Source organism: Bufo bufo, chromosome 4 (assembly GCF_905171765.1).
Source record: "Bufo bufo chromosome 4, aBufBuf1.1, whole genome shotgun sequence".
NCBI classification, from domain to species: domain Eukaryota; kingdom Metazoa; phylum Chordata; class Amphibia; order Anura; family Bufonidae; genus Bufo; species Bufo bufo.
This window is the reverse complement of record NC_053392.1, coordinates 229315072-229329324: the sequence shown is the minus strand read 5'-3', so window position 1 is coordinate 229329324 and position 14253 is coordinate 229315072. Positions and strand designations below refer to the sequence as shown.

At 41.6% G+C, this 14253-nt stretch overlaps 1 protein-coding gene across 1 annotated transcript in view; it reads right to left on the bottom strand.

Moving 5' to 3' along the window:
- LOC120997971 (probable cation-transporting ATPase 13A5) overlaps positions 1-14253 on the bottom strand; it is a 393800-nt gene that overhangs the window by 289727 nt on the left and 89820 nt on the right. The window contains exons 2-6 of the mRNA XM_040428358.1: positions 14035-14208; positions 13515-13646; positions 4671-4741; positions 4166-4246; positions 2676-2745 (exon numbers count right to left, since the gene is read on the bottom strand). Of these exons, the coding sequence (XP_040284292.1) occupies positions 2676-2745; positions 4166-4246; positions 4671-4741; positions 13515-13646; positions 14035-14208 (528 nt within the window). The remainder of the gene's footprint in view (positions 1-2675; positions 2746-4165; positions 4247-4670; positions 4742-13514; positions 13647-14034; positions 14209-14253) is intronic.

Genomic DNA, 14253 nt, shown 5'->3' with positions numbered 1-14253 from the left:
TAAACAAAATGTGTAGTTCACTGTGACTGCATAGGTATAGTACTTGTTTTGCACTGACACCTTTTATTTGTCTACGAGTAAGATGAACACAGTTCTCTAATTTAAATAGACCCAAATTCCAGAGGTAGTGTATGAGTCACATTGGGCACTGTGTAGCGTATGGTATGTGCTGCGCCACTGTATCGTAAATGCCCAGTGGAATCAAACCTCTGAAAAACAAAGTAACCAATGCCGGGCTCAGTGAGAGCAACAATGTTGCAGCTGGATACAAAATAGTCATCCAGAAGATGGCTATCCACTGAGGACCATTGTTAATTGGTGCCTTCCTAAAGCCAGTGTAGTGAGCGGCTGATATGGCTCATAAACAGCCAAACATCACCAAAAACTGGCCAAAGTGTATACTATCTGTAATGGCACGCCGGGCATAAAAGGGGGTAAAAGCCGTTTAAGAGATATTCCCTTTCCAGATGCAAAGGCAGCTACTAAAGACACCAATCTCCCGAAGTGGAAACCATATGAATGCTGCATACAGCCGAATAGGAAAAACCATATGAAAGGTTTACACTCCTAGCAGTCGAACTGGAACAGCATAAATAAATCCCCCCAAGAACGAGACCAAGCTCTGTGTTGAGGGTAAATCAGAATCTCTCTTTACGGAGGGCTACCTGCCCATATTTATGCAGGTCCCCATCTGGTGGACACTCCCCTAGGGGGACCAGATGGAAAACTGTGACACAGGACAGATAAGCAGCAATTCAGGATACACAGACACAATACATCCCCACAATGCATCCTGGTTTCCCCCTCTCTGCCCTGGAGACAACCAAGGAGTAATTCAATTATCTCTCAGGACAAAGGGAAATCACCATTGTACACGTGGGGACAACAGGACAGAAATCACTATTCAAATATACAATGTCACAACCATTACAGTAAACACAGACATTTAACATATCCCCAGATAGCTCAGGTCTGAGTGCATTTTATTAGGTGAATGGCACTCAGACTACACGAATACAGTAGAATCGCCATGGAGCCAAATTCTTTCACATAGTCTTTCGTTATCCGAATGGGCTCCATGGCATAGCTATCTGGGGTATCACTGTTCAAATAGGGCAAGTAACAAATGACCCGGCTTTCATGTCTTTGCAGGGGAAAATCAAGCGTTTCAACATGGGGCCATAGTCTAAAGGGAGCAAGCGGGCAACCAGGCTTCTCCAATGCAATGTGGCGAGATTGGTCTTGTCACATCTCTCCCCTTTTTCAAACAGACTAACAGGGTATCTGACTTCCTGCCAGTCAGTGCCCTTGTTAGTCCAGCACAAATAACTGCAACAGTGAAGTGCGTATATATATTTTTCTTTTGATACTAAAATTGGCCACTAAAGGCTTTTCAACATAGCACTTGCACCCCAATAACAAGATCAAATTACTGGAATGACAGAGCTGTATAATGGCTATTTGGATCCCCAAATAATCTTTCCCTGCGATTGTAAATCGCTTTTCTAGCACTGTCCCTAGCACCTTCTAACGTCTCTCCCTGCACTAAGATGCTGTGAAATGATTCTTCCCTATCCTTTCTCTGCACTTATAAATATTTTTTTCAGTTTTTTTTTTTACAATGAGGTTTTTCCTATTGCTGTCCCTATTGCTTTCTCACGTCTGTTCTTGCACTCAGAACGCTGGAAAATGTCTAAATCTAAGATGGCTGCTGTATTTATAGAGCTGTCACATCACAGGTCTGGCTGGCTGCTGATTGGCTGCATGCATGTCAGTCTGGGTGATCCCGCCTTCCCAGACTTCCTTTCTCCATCTCCTTACACGTGCAGCAGCCATTTTAGGAAAAATGTGATTTGTTACCACAAAGCGCGAGGAAATTCACATTCGTTGCAAATCAAATTTTTCCTGAAATTCAGATCTAATTCCACTTCATCAGCTACTATTCGCTTATCTCTAGTTAAGAATCCAGGGAGAGAGCAGACGGCAGTGAAGGGGGGCGTGGCCAGTACAGTGACATCTTTTGTACTGACTCATATCTGATCTCATAGGCTTGTGCACAAAACATCATCAGAGCAGGGAGAGAAGCTGACATCACAGGTCATGTGACCCTCAGTGAAAATTGAGAAAGCAGCAACTGGACATAAAGTAAGTGAATTGTAAAGTCCTTATATTTGCCTAGCTAGAAACATACAAAGAAGAAAAAAATAACTCAGACAACCCCTTTAATGAGTTGACTGCCATACACGCACTATTGCTGTTTGTTTCAATGATCTGAAGATCACCTACTAAGATTAACAGGAGCTGATCACAAACTATTAGCCCCTTGTTTTTGACTGCAAGAGACCCACTGCATTCACCTATTGACTCCCAGACCAGATTTGTGCATAATTATTTTTATTTTATTGTCATTGCTGTTTTTATTCTTACACCAATAATTTTTGTACGTATATATGGTATTCATCTATATTGCCAATTAATATTTTTATGGATATTGCATGGTATGTAGGATTACTTGAAAGCCAACAGATCTGATGTTAAATTCTCTGTGTAGTTTTTTTTGTAGATCATTGCTGTTGTTATTGCTGCTCCATATTAGATGCTGCTGCTGATGATGTACCAGAATATGAAGTAAACCGCTTGTATATGTTATATTGCATACAGATTTATTAACCTACCTCTTTTGACAGTAGTTTCCAGACAGGGATGATCTTCACTGTAATTGTGTTTAGTCCACAGATCTGTTGCCTGCCCAAACACATACAAAAATAGCAGTAAGACACTGATGTATCGTGTTCTGTTTGTATATAACTAAGGGCTAACCCTGTAATTTTAAAAGTTACGTTGTTTCCTATTACATATTACGTTTTAGTTCAATTCAGTTTTCAAGACTCCTTGTAGACAAGAAACCTTATCATGTTCTGCTCACACAACTGTATGGTCAGTTACAGTATAGCAGATCTTTCTTTTCTAATGAGCCCAGTACCTGAACACAGAGTTTCATCATTTAGATATAACAACAATTTTTTTAACCCCTAAACTCTGCCTAACCATATGAAAAGAGGTTCCTAATATCAGAGAACCCCTTTAACATAAATCTAAGGCCCCTTTCACACGGGCGAGTTTTCCGTGCGGATGCAATGCCTGAGGTGAACGCATTGCACCCGCACTGAATCCGGACCCATTCACTTCTATGGGGCTGTGCACATGAGCGGTGATTTTCACGCATCACTTGTGCAGTGCATAAAAATCGCAGCAAGCTCTATTTTGTGCATTTTTCACGCAACGCAGGCCCCATAGAAGTGATTGGGGCTGCGTGAAAATCGCAGCAAGCTCTATTTTGTGCATTTTTCACGCAACGTAGGCCCCATAGAAGTGATTGGAGCTGCGTGAAAATCGCAAGCATCCGCAAGCAAGTGCGGATGCGGTGCGATTTTAACGCATGGTTGCTAGGAGACGATCGGGATGGGGACCCGATCATTATTATTTTCGCTTATAACATGGTTATAAGGGTAAATAATAGCAGTCTTAATACAGAATGCATAGTACAAAAGGGGTGGAGGGGTTAAAAAATAAATAAATAATTTAACTCACCTTAATCCACTTGTTCGCGCAACCCGGTTTCTCTTCTGCCTTTATCTGTGAGGAAAAGGACCTGTGGTGACGTCACTGCGCTCATAACATGGTCCATCACATGATCCATCACCATGGTGCTGGATCATGTGATGGACCATGTGATGAGTGCAGTGACGTCACCACAGGTCCTCTTCCTTACAGATGAAGGCAGAAGAGAAGCCGGGCTGCGCGAACAAGTGGATTAAGGTGAGTTAAAAAAAAATTAACCCCTCCAGCCCTATTGTACTATGCATTCTGTATTAAGAATGCAATTATTTACCATTATAACCATGTTATAAGGGAAAATAATACAATCTACACAACACCTAACCCTAACCCAAACCCGAACTTCTGTGAAGAAGTTCGGGTTTGGGTACCAAACATGACGATTTTTCTCACGCGCGTGCAAAACGCATTAAAATGTTTAGCACAAGCACGAAAAAATCGTGCATTTTCCTGCATCTTATCCGGCCCAAAAACATGACGCCTGTTTGAAAGAGGCCTAAATATTAAACTTAAGCATTAGACTGTGGAAGTGAAGAGGTGTTTATACCTGACTTCCTGTTCTTCTTTCGTCAGGCCAAAACCATATTTTGAATGTATGTCTGAGCAAGAGAGGCTTTTCTCCAGAACACTAAAAAGAAAATGCCATGTATGCATCTTAGATTATGGATTTGATGGATACAATATACCATAGTTTTAAACTGGGCACTTTTGACCATGCTAAACTGCTGACAGCACTATGTAGATGCTGCTGAAAGCAGGACAAGCATACCTTTTGTCGAGCTTTTCTCATCAGGAGTAGTGACAGTACTAATTTTTATTCTGCCAGATTTTGCTTTAGCAAGTACCTCTGGCGAGACTTCAGTGTACGTAGCTCTAAACGACAGCGGTAGCATCCAACAGGGGACCACTTCAGCTGTCATTCAGAGCAGGGGTTGGGGTGGCTAGGAAGCCCTCCCCCCCAAAACCCTACCTACTGTAGTACTGTATAGCATGGTCAAAACTGCTGACAGTCTGTCTTTAAATAGAGTATATTCTATAGTCTGATTACTTACCCAGTTTTCACAAACTTGTTCTCAGAGGGAATCCAAACATAACGTATTTTTTGCACTTGTATGTATCTGACCTATTTGTATAAATTAGAAAAATCAGTAAGCAGAGTACAGTAGGAAGACTTTTGGGCGTATATAAAATAATAAAACAACAACTGTAGCTACAAAACTTTCCTCACAGAAGGGATTTGCGGACAGCCGCTCATTTCCCTGTATTAGTGGCAACAATTCAAATGAATGGGCATATATGACGTCTTGCAGTGTCAGAGCTAATACATCAATTATGTACAGAAAACATGGAAAAGGGAATTCCTGAAGCAACAAGATGCTTGATATTTTATGCTGTATATAGTAGATTTTTTGAGAAGTTTTACTTAAAAAAATAAATAAATATATATATATATATATATTGTGGTGATGTGTATGGTATGAGTGTGCTGGAGGGTGTGTATATCCCAACCAGATACCTCAGCCAGGTGAGATAAATGAAATCCAGAAAGATGCAGGGGTTTCAGCAAAGCGTAGTTTGCTGAGACAATTGTTGTTTACATTTTGTTCTGGGCTGGATTTCATTTTGAATAGTGGATAGGTTTGGTAGTGGGATCTGCCAGTCCACACCCTTCCAGTCCGGGTATTGTCTTTTACCTGAGGTCATCGCAGGTGAGACCTGCTGTAATTAAGGAGGGATAAAACCAACCCTCTATGTGTCAGTTTGAGAGAGAAAACTTGGAAACAGAAGCCTGAGTGGCTCTGTGTGGTCTCATATTTTTTTTTACAAAAGGTGGTCGCGCTGCCAGGTATACGTCTCAGTTCACAAGCTCAAGAGAAGCGGCAATCTTCTTTGAAACAACCAGCACACCTGAGTCCCGCTGGATAGTAGAATTATTCTCAAAGCAACCTTCCTACGGAATCAAAGTTTCGGGTACATAGTGAAGGGCCGCAAAGTTGAGTTAATGAAACTCTTTTATTATACTCACAATAAAATCGTGAATAATACGCCTTATAAAATCATAAAATCAGGTCCAATAAAATCCAATGCCTGACCTAGGTTTCGCCGATAAGGCTTCCTCAGGGGCGATCATGCCACCCTTCTCTGCACACTGGATTTTATAGGGTTAATCTACATCCACTCCCCTTCCTTTTTTTTAAACCAACAGATGTGAACAGCTATATAGATACCACTAGTTGCCACCACCGTCCTTGGATTAAGAATATCCCTAAAGGGCAATTTACCCGGATTCATAGGAATTGTACCAATGTAGGGGATTATAAAGAACAGAGCAAAATCATACAAGAACGGTTTGAGGAGAAGGGGTATAAGAAGGAAGAACTAGAAAAAGCCAGTGAAGGTATAGAAAAGAAGGAAGGAGGGATTTATGATCTAAAAAAGGGGAAAGAAAAAGAAGTAAAAAGAAAATATTATAGATTCAACTTTTTTACACAATTGAGTGCTATCACGGGACTTATGAAAAACACCTTGCGCAGAAATTGGTCAGTTTTAAAAAATGATCCTGTTTTAGGGGGGTTATACCAAGTAAACCGGAGGTGATATATCGGAAGGCCCCAAATTTGAAGAGCTCTCTGGTTCGGAACTACATCCCAGTGAAAATGGAAAAGAAAGAGAGGGATCAGTTCACATGGTGCGGATTCTGCATTGAATGCAGAAACCGCAGCAAGGATGATAAAAAAGTGAGAAACATCCAGAGGATAGTAGCAGGAAGTGGAGAAGAATATAAAATAAAAGGGGAAATAGGTTGCGAACATATGGGAGTAGTATATTTGTTGAAATGCCCCAGTGGATTGTTTTATATAGGGAGAACCTTGCGTAAACTTAAGACAAGGATACAGGAGCATATGAACAATATAAAGAAAGGGTTGGAAAGTCAGTGTATCGATGCATTTTAAGAAAATGCATGGTAAGGACCCGAGAGGTTTGTGGTTCGCAGGAGTGGAAAAGGCTACTATTCAGCGGGACTCAGGTGTGCTGGTTGTGTCATAGAAGATTGCCGCTTCTCTTGAGCTTGTGAACTGAGACGTATACCTGGCAGCGCGACCACCTTTTGTATAAAGACTGATTCATTGTGATTTTACCTGCATCGCACGGAGGTCAGCGAACCCGATTTGACATCAAGAAACGCAGTGGTGAACTTTTTATTTTGGTTTATTTTATGGTATTTCTTTAATAGCCAGGAGGACTGAGGGGCCACGAGGCTTTGTAAAGCCTGAACTTTGGGGGGCCCAGCGACACCTATGGAAAGAGGGTCACGCGGTCAGAGGCGGGAGGACTTCTGGACCATCTCCCCCAAGGGTGCTGGTCTGATCACAGCCAGGGGGCTTCTGGACCATATGAGGCTGAGGGGCCACGAGGCTATGTGAAGCCTGATCTCTTCCCTGTCTGGACTTGTGTCTGATGAGCAGACCTGTTAAGGCTTGGAGCTTGAGAACCTGGGCTTAGAGGTGAGTCAGGGAAAATAAACTGTGTATTAGTTAGAGCCCAGACAGGCAGGTGTTTGTTTTTCTTTTTTGTGTGTACTGGTGCCAAAATAAATGACCATTTTCATTAAATCCGTTGTCTGCAAAGAAGTCTGTGACTGCGACTCCCTGAGAGAGAGTGATCCCTTAATATATATATATATATATATATATATATATATATATATATATATCTTTATAAATAGAGCTTTGTTCGCCCAGAACTTCTAAAAATAAGTGAAAGTGTCATTATTTCTAAATAAGGCTAAAAAACAGCAGTGCTATCTGGCTTGTTGAAAAAATTATGGGTGTCAGAATATGACAGAACAATTTAGTTATGTTAGAAAAAGTGTAAAATTTTTGAAAATGTGTATAGTTGAGCGGACACCTGGATGTTCGGGTTCGACGGGTTCGGCCGAACTTCACAAAAAAGTTTGAGTTAGGAACCCGAACTTAACCCAAACTTGACCCCGAACCCCATTGAAGTCAATGGGGACCCGAACTATTGAGCACTAAAATGGCTGTAAAAATGGCATGGAAAGGGCTAGAGGGTTGCAAATGGCATCAAAATGTGGTTAAGAGCATCGCAAGTGCTCTGCAAACAAATCTGGAAAGGGAAATGACTTTAAATAACATAAAATCCGTAAAAATAAAAAATTATAATCTTGATCTAGGAGGACCAGGTCCATATGGAGTAGGAGGTTGAGGAGGCGGTGGATGTGGCGGTGTAGGTGGAAGCGGCGGTGGAGGAGGAGGAAGCCTACGCTGGTTTTTGGTTTTAAATATATTTTTTTTAATTAGTGTACACCCCAACATTGGGAAATATAACCTGTGATAACCCCCTGCAGTCTTGCTAAACACACGTTCAGACAATACACTGGCTGCAGGGCAGGCCAGCACCTCCAAGGGGTAAAGGGCAAGCTCAGGCCATGTGCCCAATTTGGAGACCCAGAAGTTGCAGGGGCTGACCCCTGTCAGTCAGTTCGTGTAGGCGTGTGAAACTTACTGCCCCACCATGTCGCACGTCCCCGTGATGTTCACGATCCGATTTGACATCTGCTCTATCAACTTTCGATGTTCTTTTCTGCGCCTACCATGGTGGCGGGGAATCTGGGTTCCACGCCGGAGAGGGAGCGTGAGAAAGAGAGACCACATCCAAGGGAGGATTCATTTTTTCAAATTTAAAATTATAGAGTTGAATTATGGGAGAAATTATTGAAGCATAAAAGTGTGACAACTTTTTAAAGTTTAAGCATTGAATGAAAGGATGTGGCGTGCATTAATTACTTAAGAATTTATTAAATTGTATTCCCTGTCACCTATGCAGAGCAGGGGTTTATTCACGTCTAAAATTGTATAATGTCAACCCAAGAATGTAACAGAAAAATTTGTGAAATTTATTAACCTGTCTACTTGGTAGAGCAGGGGTCTATGACAGAAATAAATTGTTTATTGTCACCCGAAAATGTTAAAGAAAAATTATTGAAATAAATTAAGCTGTCAACTAGGTAGAGGAGGGGTATATTACACCCAAAAATTGGAATTTCACCAGAAAATGTAACTGACAAATTCCTTTTTTTTTTTTACCGGTCTAATAGGTATAGCAGTGGTACATCACACCCAAAAATTGTTGAATTTCAACGGAAAATGTAACTGACTATTATTTATTTTTTTAACCTGTCTACTAGGTATAGCAGTGGTACAAATTGTTGAAGTGTGTGGCTCTCCTGGAAGTGATGGCTCTCCTGGAAGTGATGGCTCTCCTGGAAGTGATGGCTCTCCTGGAAAAGTAGTGGCGGCTGGGCAGCCACCGCCATAAGGCTTTTAAAACTATCCGTCTCCACCAGATGGAATGACAGCATTTCAAAAGCCAGTAATTTAAAAATGCTGGCATTCAGGGCTAGGGATCACGGGTTGGTAGGGGGGTACTTCCTCTTCCTCTCCAGCGTTTCGGAGATGGAGAGCTGAGCGCTTCCGTGGGACATTGTGGAGATGCTTGTTGCTGCAGATCATCTGTTTGCGGGGTGGCAGGTGGCACTGTCACTCCAGAGGTGGATGAAGAGGCCAAGACTGCAGCAGAAGAGGAAACAGGAGGAGCCAGAGACATTTCTTGGTTTTTGAGGTGTCTACTCTACTGCAGCTCGTGCTTAGCACTTAAATGCCTGGTCATGCAGGTTGTGCTCAGGTTGAGAACGTTTATGCCTCGCTTCAGGCTCTGATTGCACAGCGTGCAAACCATTCGTGTCTTGTCGTCAGCACATTGTCTGAAGAACTGCCATGCCAGGGAACTCCTTGGAGCTGGCTTTGGTGTGCTCGGTCTTTTGTTGCGGTGGGCAGTAGCAGGCGTGCTGTCTAGAGGACGGCCGCTCCGCTTTTGCACCCTGCTCCCTCTTCTTCTGTGCTGGTGACTCTGTGCGACCACCGCCTCTTCCTCCGAACTACATAGGTCACTCGCATGACATTGATTCCATGTAGGGTCGAGGACCTCATCATCCTCCATATCATCTTCCACCCAGTCTTCACCCCTGCCTTCCTTGTCGGTCTGCACACTTTTGAAAGCCCCAGCAGTTGGCACCTGTGTTTCGTCATCATCCGAGACGTGCTGTGATGGTCCTCCCATGTACTTATCTTGAAAGATAAGTGGTTGGGCATCGGTGTACTCAATCTCTTCCACTTCTGGGGCAGGGCTAGGTGGATGGCCCTGGGAAACCCTGCTAATAGAGTCATCAAAAAGCAGAAGAGACTGCTGCATGACTTGGGGCTCAGACTGCTTGGCTGATTTGCAAGGGGGTGAGTTAAAAGACTGATGGACATCGGCTGCAGGTGCCAACTGTGGTCTTTCAGAAGGAGACTGGGTGGGAGACAATATGAAGGATTTGGATCCACTGTCAGCAACCCAATCTACTATCGCCTGTACTTGTTCAGGCCTCACCATTCGTAGAGCCGCATTAGGCCCGGCCAAATACCGCTGCAGGTTCTGTCGCCTACTCCCACCTGAGGAAGGGTTTTTACTTGTGCGTGTAGCTGGTACAGATCGACCACGTCCTCTCCCTGCAACAGGAGCTCCACCAGCAGCACCACGACCTGGACCATGTCCCTTATTTGACGCTCTCCTTATATTTCTCGAATTTAGGATGTAAAAAGAACGACAGTATGTAAAGTGTGTATCTCATAAGTCCTGAACCAATTTAGGCCTCAATTAAAGATTTCTTTGCCCAAAATGGCTGTATTTCATATACCTGAAACAAACCCCTGTATTTAAAGGGTGTATCTCACACGGCCTAACCCACAGTAGGCCTCAATTAAAGATATCTTTGCCCAAAATGGCTGTATTTCAAATACCTGAATCAAACCTCTGTATTTAAAGGGTGTATCTTACACGGCCTGACCCACAGTGGGCCTCAATTAAAGATTTCTTAGCCCAAAATGGCTGTATTTCAAATACCTGAATCAAACCCCTGTATTTAAAGGGTGTATCTCACACGGCCTAACCCACAGTAGGCCTCAATTAAAGATATCTTCGCCCAAAATGGCTGTATTTCAAATACCTGAATCAAACCCCTGTATTTAAAGGGTGTATCTTACACGGCCTGACCCACAGTAGGCCTCAATTAAATATTTATTTGCCCAAAATGGCTGTATTTCAAATACCTGAATCAAACCCCTATATTTAAAGGGTGCATCTTACACGGCCTGACCCACAGTAGGCCTCAATTAAATATTTATTTGCCCAAAATGGCTGTATTTCAAATACCTGAATCAAACCCCTATATTTAAAGGGTGTATCTCACACGGCCTGACCCACAGTAGGCCTCAATTAAAGATATCTTTGCCCAAAATGGCTGTATTTCAAATACCTGAATCAAACCCCTGTATTTAAAGGGTGTATCTCACATGGCCTGACCCACAGTAGGCCTCAATTAAAGATTTCTTTGGCCAAAATGGCTGTATTACAAATACGTAAATCAAACCCCTGTATGACAAGGGTGTATCTCACACGGCCTGACCCACAGTAGGCCTCAATTAATGATTTCTTTGCCCAAAATGGCTGTATTGCAGATACCTGAATCAAACCCCTGTATTTAAAGGGTGTATCTCACATGGCCTGACCCAAAGTAGGCCTCAATTAAAGATATCTTTGCCCAAAATGGCTGTATTTCAAATACCTGAATCAAACTCCTGTATTTAAAGGGTGTATCTCACACGGCCTGACCCACAGTAGGCCTCAATTAAAGATTTCTTTGCCCAAAATGGCTGTATTTCAAATACCTGAATCAAACCCCTGTATTTAAAGGGTGTTTTTCACACGGCCTGACCCACAGTAGGCCTCAATTAAAGATTTATTTGCCCAAAATGGCTGTATTTCAGATACCTGAATCAAACCCCTGTATTTAAAGGGTGTATCTCACATGGCCTGACCCAAATGGCGGTATTTAAAATATCTGAATATAACCCAAATGTATAAAGGGTGTATCTCACAATGACATATGCAGCAAAGGCTGTCAAATTAACTTTTTTGGCCCAAACGGGTGTTTGTTTAATAACTGAATATGGTAGCAGTATATAACCCAGGAATTTCAAACGTCAAGATGCTGCAAGGCCTGAAATATTGTGTATTTTGCCCCAAAAAGGGTGTTTTATTAATGAAAGAATATAAGCCCTGTTTATACAGGGTGTATCTCACACAGCCTGACCCACAGTAGGCCTCTATTAAAGATTTCTTTGCCCAAAATGGCTGTATTTGAAATATCTGAATCAAACCCCTGTATGAAAAGGGTGTATCTCACACGGCCTGACCCACAGTAGGCCTCAATTAAAGATTTCTTTGCCCAAAATGGCGGTGTTTCAAATACCTAAATCAAACCCCTGTATGTAAAGGGTGTATCTCACACGGCCTGAGCCACAGAAGGCCTCAATTAAAGATTTGTGCACCAAATGGCTGTATTTCAAATATCTGAATCTAACCCAAATGTATAAAGGGTGTATCTCACAAATGACATCTGCAGCAAAGGCTGTCAACTACATTTTTTTTGCCCAAACTGGTGTTTGTCTAATAACTGAATTTGACAGCAGTATATAACCCTGTAATTTCACACGTGCTGATGCTGCAAGGCCTGAAAAAGTGTTTTTTTGGCAAAAAAGTGTGTTTTTAAAACCCCAGAAATTGATGGCTGTAATTCTAGCTTAAATTGCACACTGACTAATCCAGATGTTGTATATTGCCAAAACAGTGTTTTTTTTTGTAACAGAATATGAAAGCTGTATATATTAAACTTGAATTTAACACTTGCAGATCAGGAAAATAGTGTTTTTTTAGCAAAAAAGTGTGTTTTTAAAACCCCAGAAAATAATGGCTGTATTTCTAGCTTAAATTGCACACTGACTAAGCCTGCAAATACACCAGATGTTCTAAATTGCCCAAGAAAATTGGATTTTCAATGTCCCAAAAGGTCAGATGCAGTGCTAGTGCACTGACCTTGCATAAAATGGCCGCCACCGCCCACCTAACTGACTTATTAAAGTTATTTTTTTTTTGGTCACTGGGCTCAGGGCAGGATAAAAAAATTGTGCCCTGCACCCACACAACACAATGTATGTAGATCGCTGAGTTAGATTCCGATTTTGATTAAAGTCTCTCTCCTATTCTCTCCCTGAAATGACCAGCAGCATCCTCTCCCTACACTAAGCACAGCAGAGTGAAGTGCAGCGCTACGTGACTCCAGCTTATATAGAGGCTGGGTCACATGCTACACTGGCCAGTCACAGCCATGCCATTAGTAGGCATGGCTGTGATGGCTTCTAAGGTCAGTTAACCGCTTGTTGATTGGCTGCTCTGCAGCCTTTCAAAAAGCGCCAAGAAAGCGCCGAACCCAAACTTTTACTGAAATGTTCGAGTTCGGATCCGGGGTCCAAAAATCCTAAAGTTCGGTACGAACCCGAACTTTACAGTTCGGGTTCGCTCAACCCTAAAAATGAGTAAAGCATAATAAAATAAAAACTAAAAAAATTTGGCATCACCGTGATCATACTGACCTGACTAAATCATGTCATTTTTACTGCACAGTGAATGTTGTAAAAATAAAAACCAAACAACACTGGCAGGTCATCAAACTTTTTTTAAATACATAAAAAATATAAAATATTGCTATTAAAAAAGTACTACTCGTTCTGCAAAAAATAAGCACAAAGCACATTATGGCTTTGTTAACAGAAAAATAAAAAAATTAGGGCCCTTGGAAGATGAGGAGGAAAAACTGAAAATGTAATTTGCAAAACTGGCCTGGGTCAATTTTTGAAGGTGTTAATGATTTAAATATATTGTGGTTGGTAAACATTGTAATTAGCATTGCTGTTTAGTTAGGACACAACATTTACCTTCCCTTCTGGCTCCATTATAGATCTGCATATAATAGAATTTTCATCACTTATTACTGGATACCCAGGTTTCATTGTTCTGTTAAGTCTGACCTGGATCACTAACTTCTTTATGTAGTCTTTAAGTTCTCCCTGCATAAAGGTTGTAGAACAGATTGATAAGTGAAAGAGTGAGCAAGTAAGTTGGTCTCTGCATGATTTTTTTTTGTTTAGCATACATACTAGGGATGAGTTATTCTACTTCAGATGTTTCCGAAGTCGATTTGCATAAAACTTTGTTTGAATACCGTACGGAGCGAGCGCTGCGTAAAGTATTGGGATGTATTGACTCTTGTGAGACTTCGGGTAATAACTTCAAAATTTAATTTCTACTGTTAAAAACCTTTTCCCGAACTCGGCTCGTCTGATCCAATACATTATAATACTGTACGGAGATCCGTACAGTATTCAAATGAAGTTATATGCTCATCCTTAATACATACCTTTCTATATTTTATAACTTACAATACACTGTACTCACAGTTGTTCGTAGCAAGATCGTATCAGCGTCTGCTAAATTACATGGAACACAATGACCCCAAACTTCCAGCTCTGGCTTCCAATAAAAGACCAATTTAAGGAGTCCTAAAGAAAATATGTAACCCAGAAGACTCAGAACTTTTCTCCACCTCTCTGATTTGTATCCAAATATCTCCTAAAAAAAACAAACATAAAACTGGGCTGTTATAAAAAAAATAAA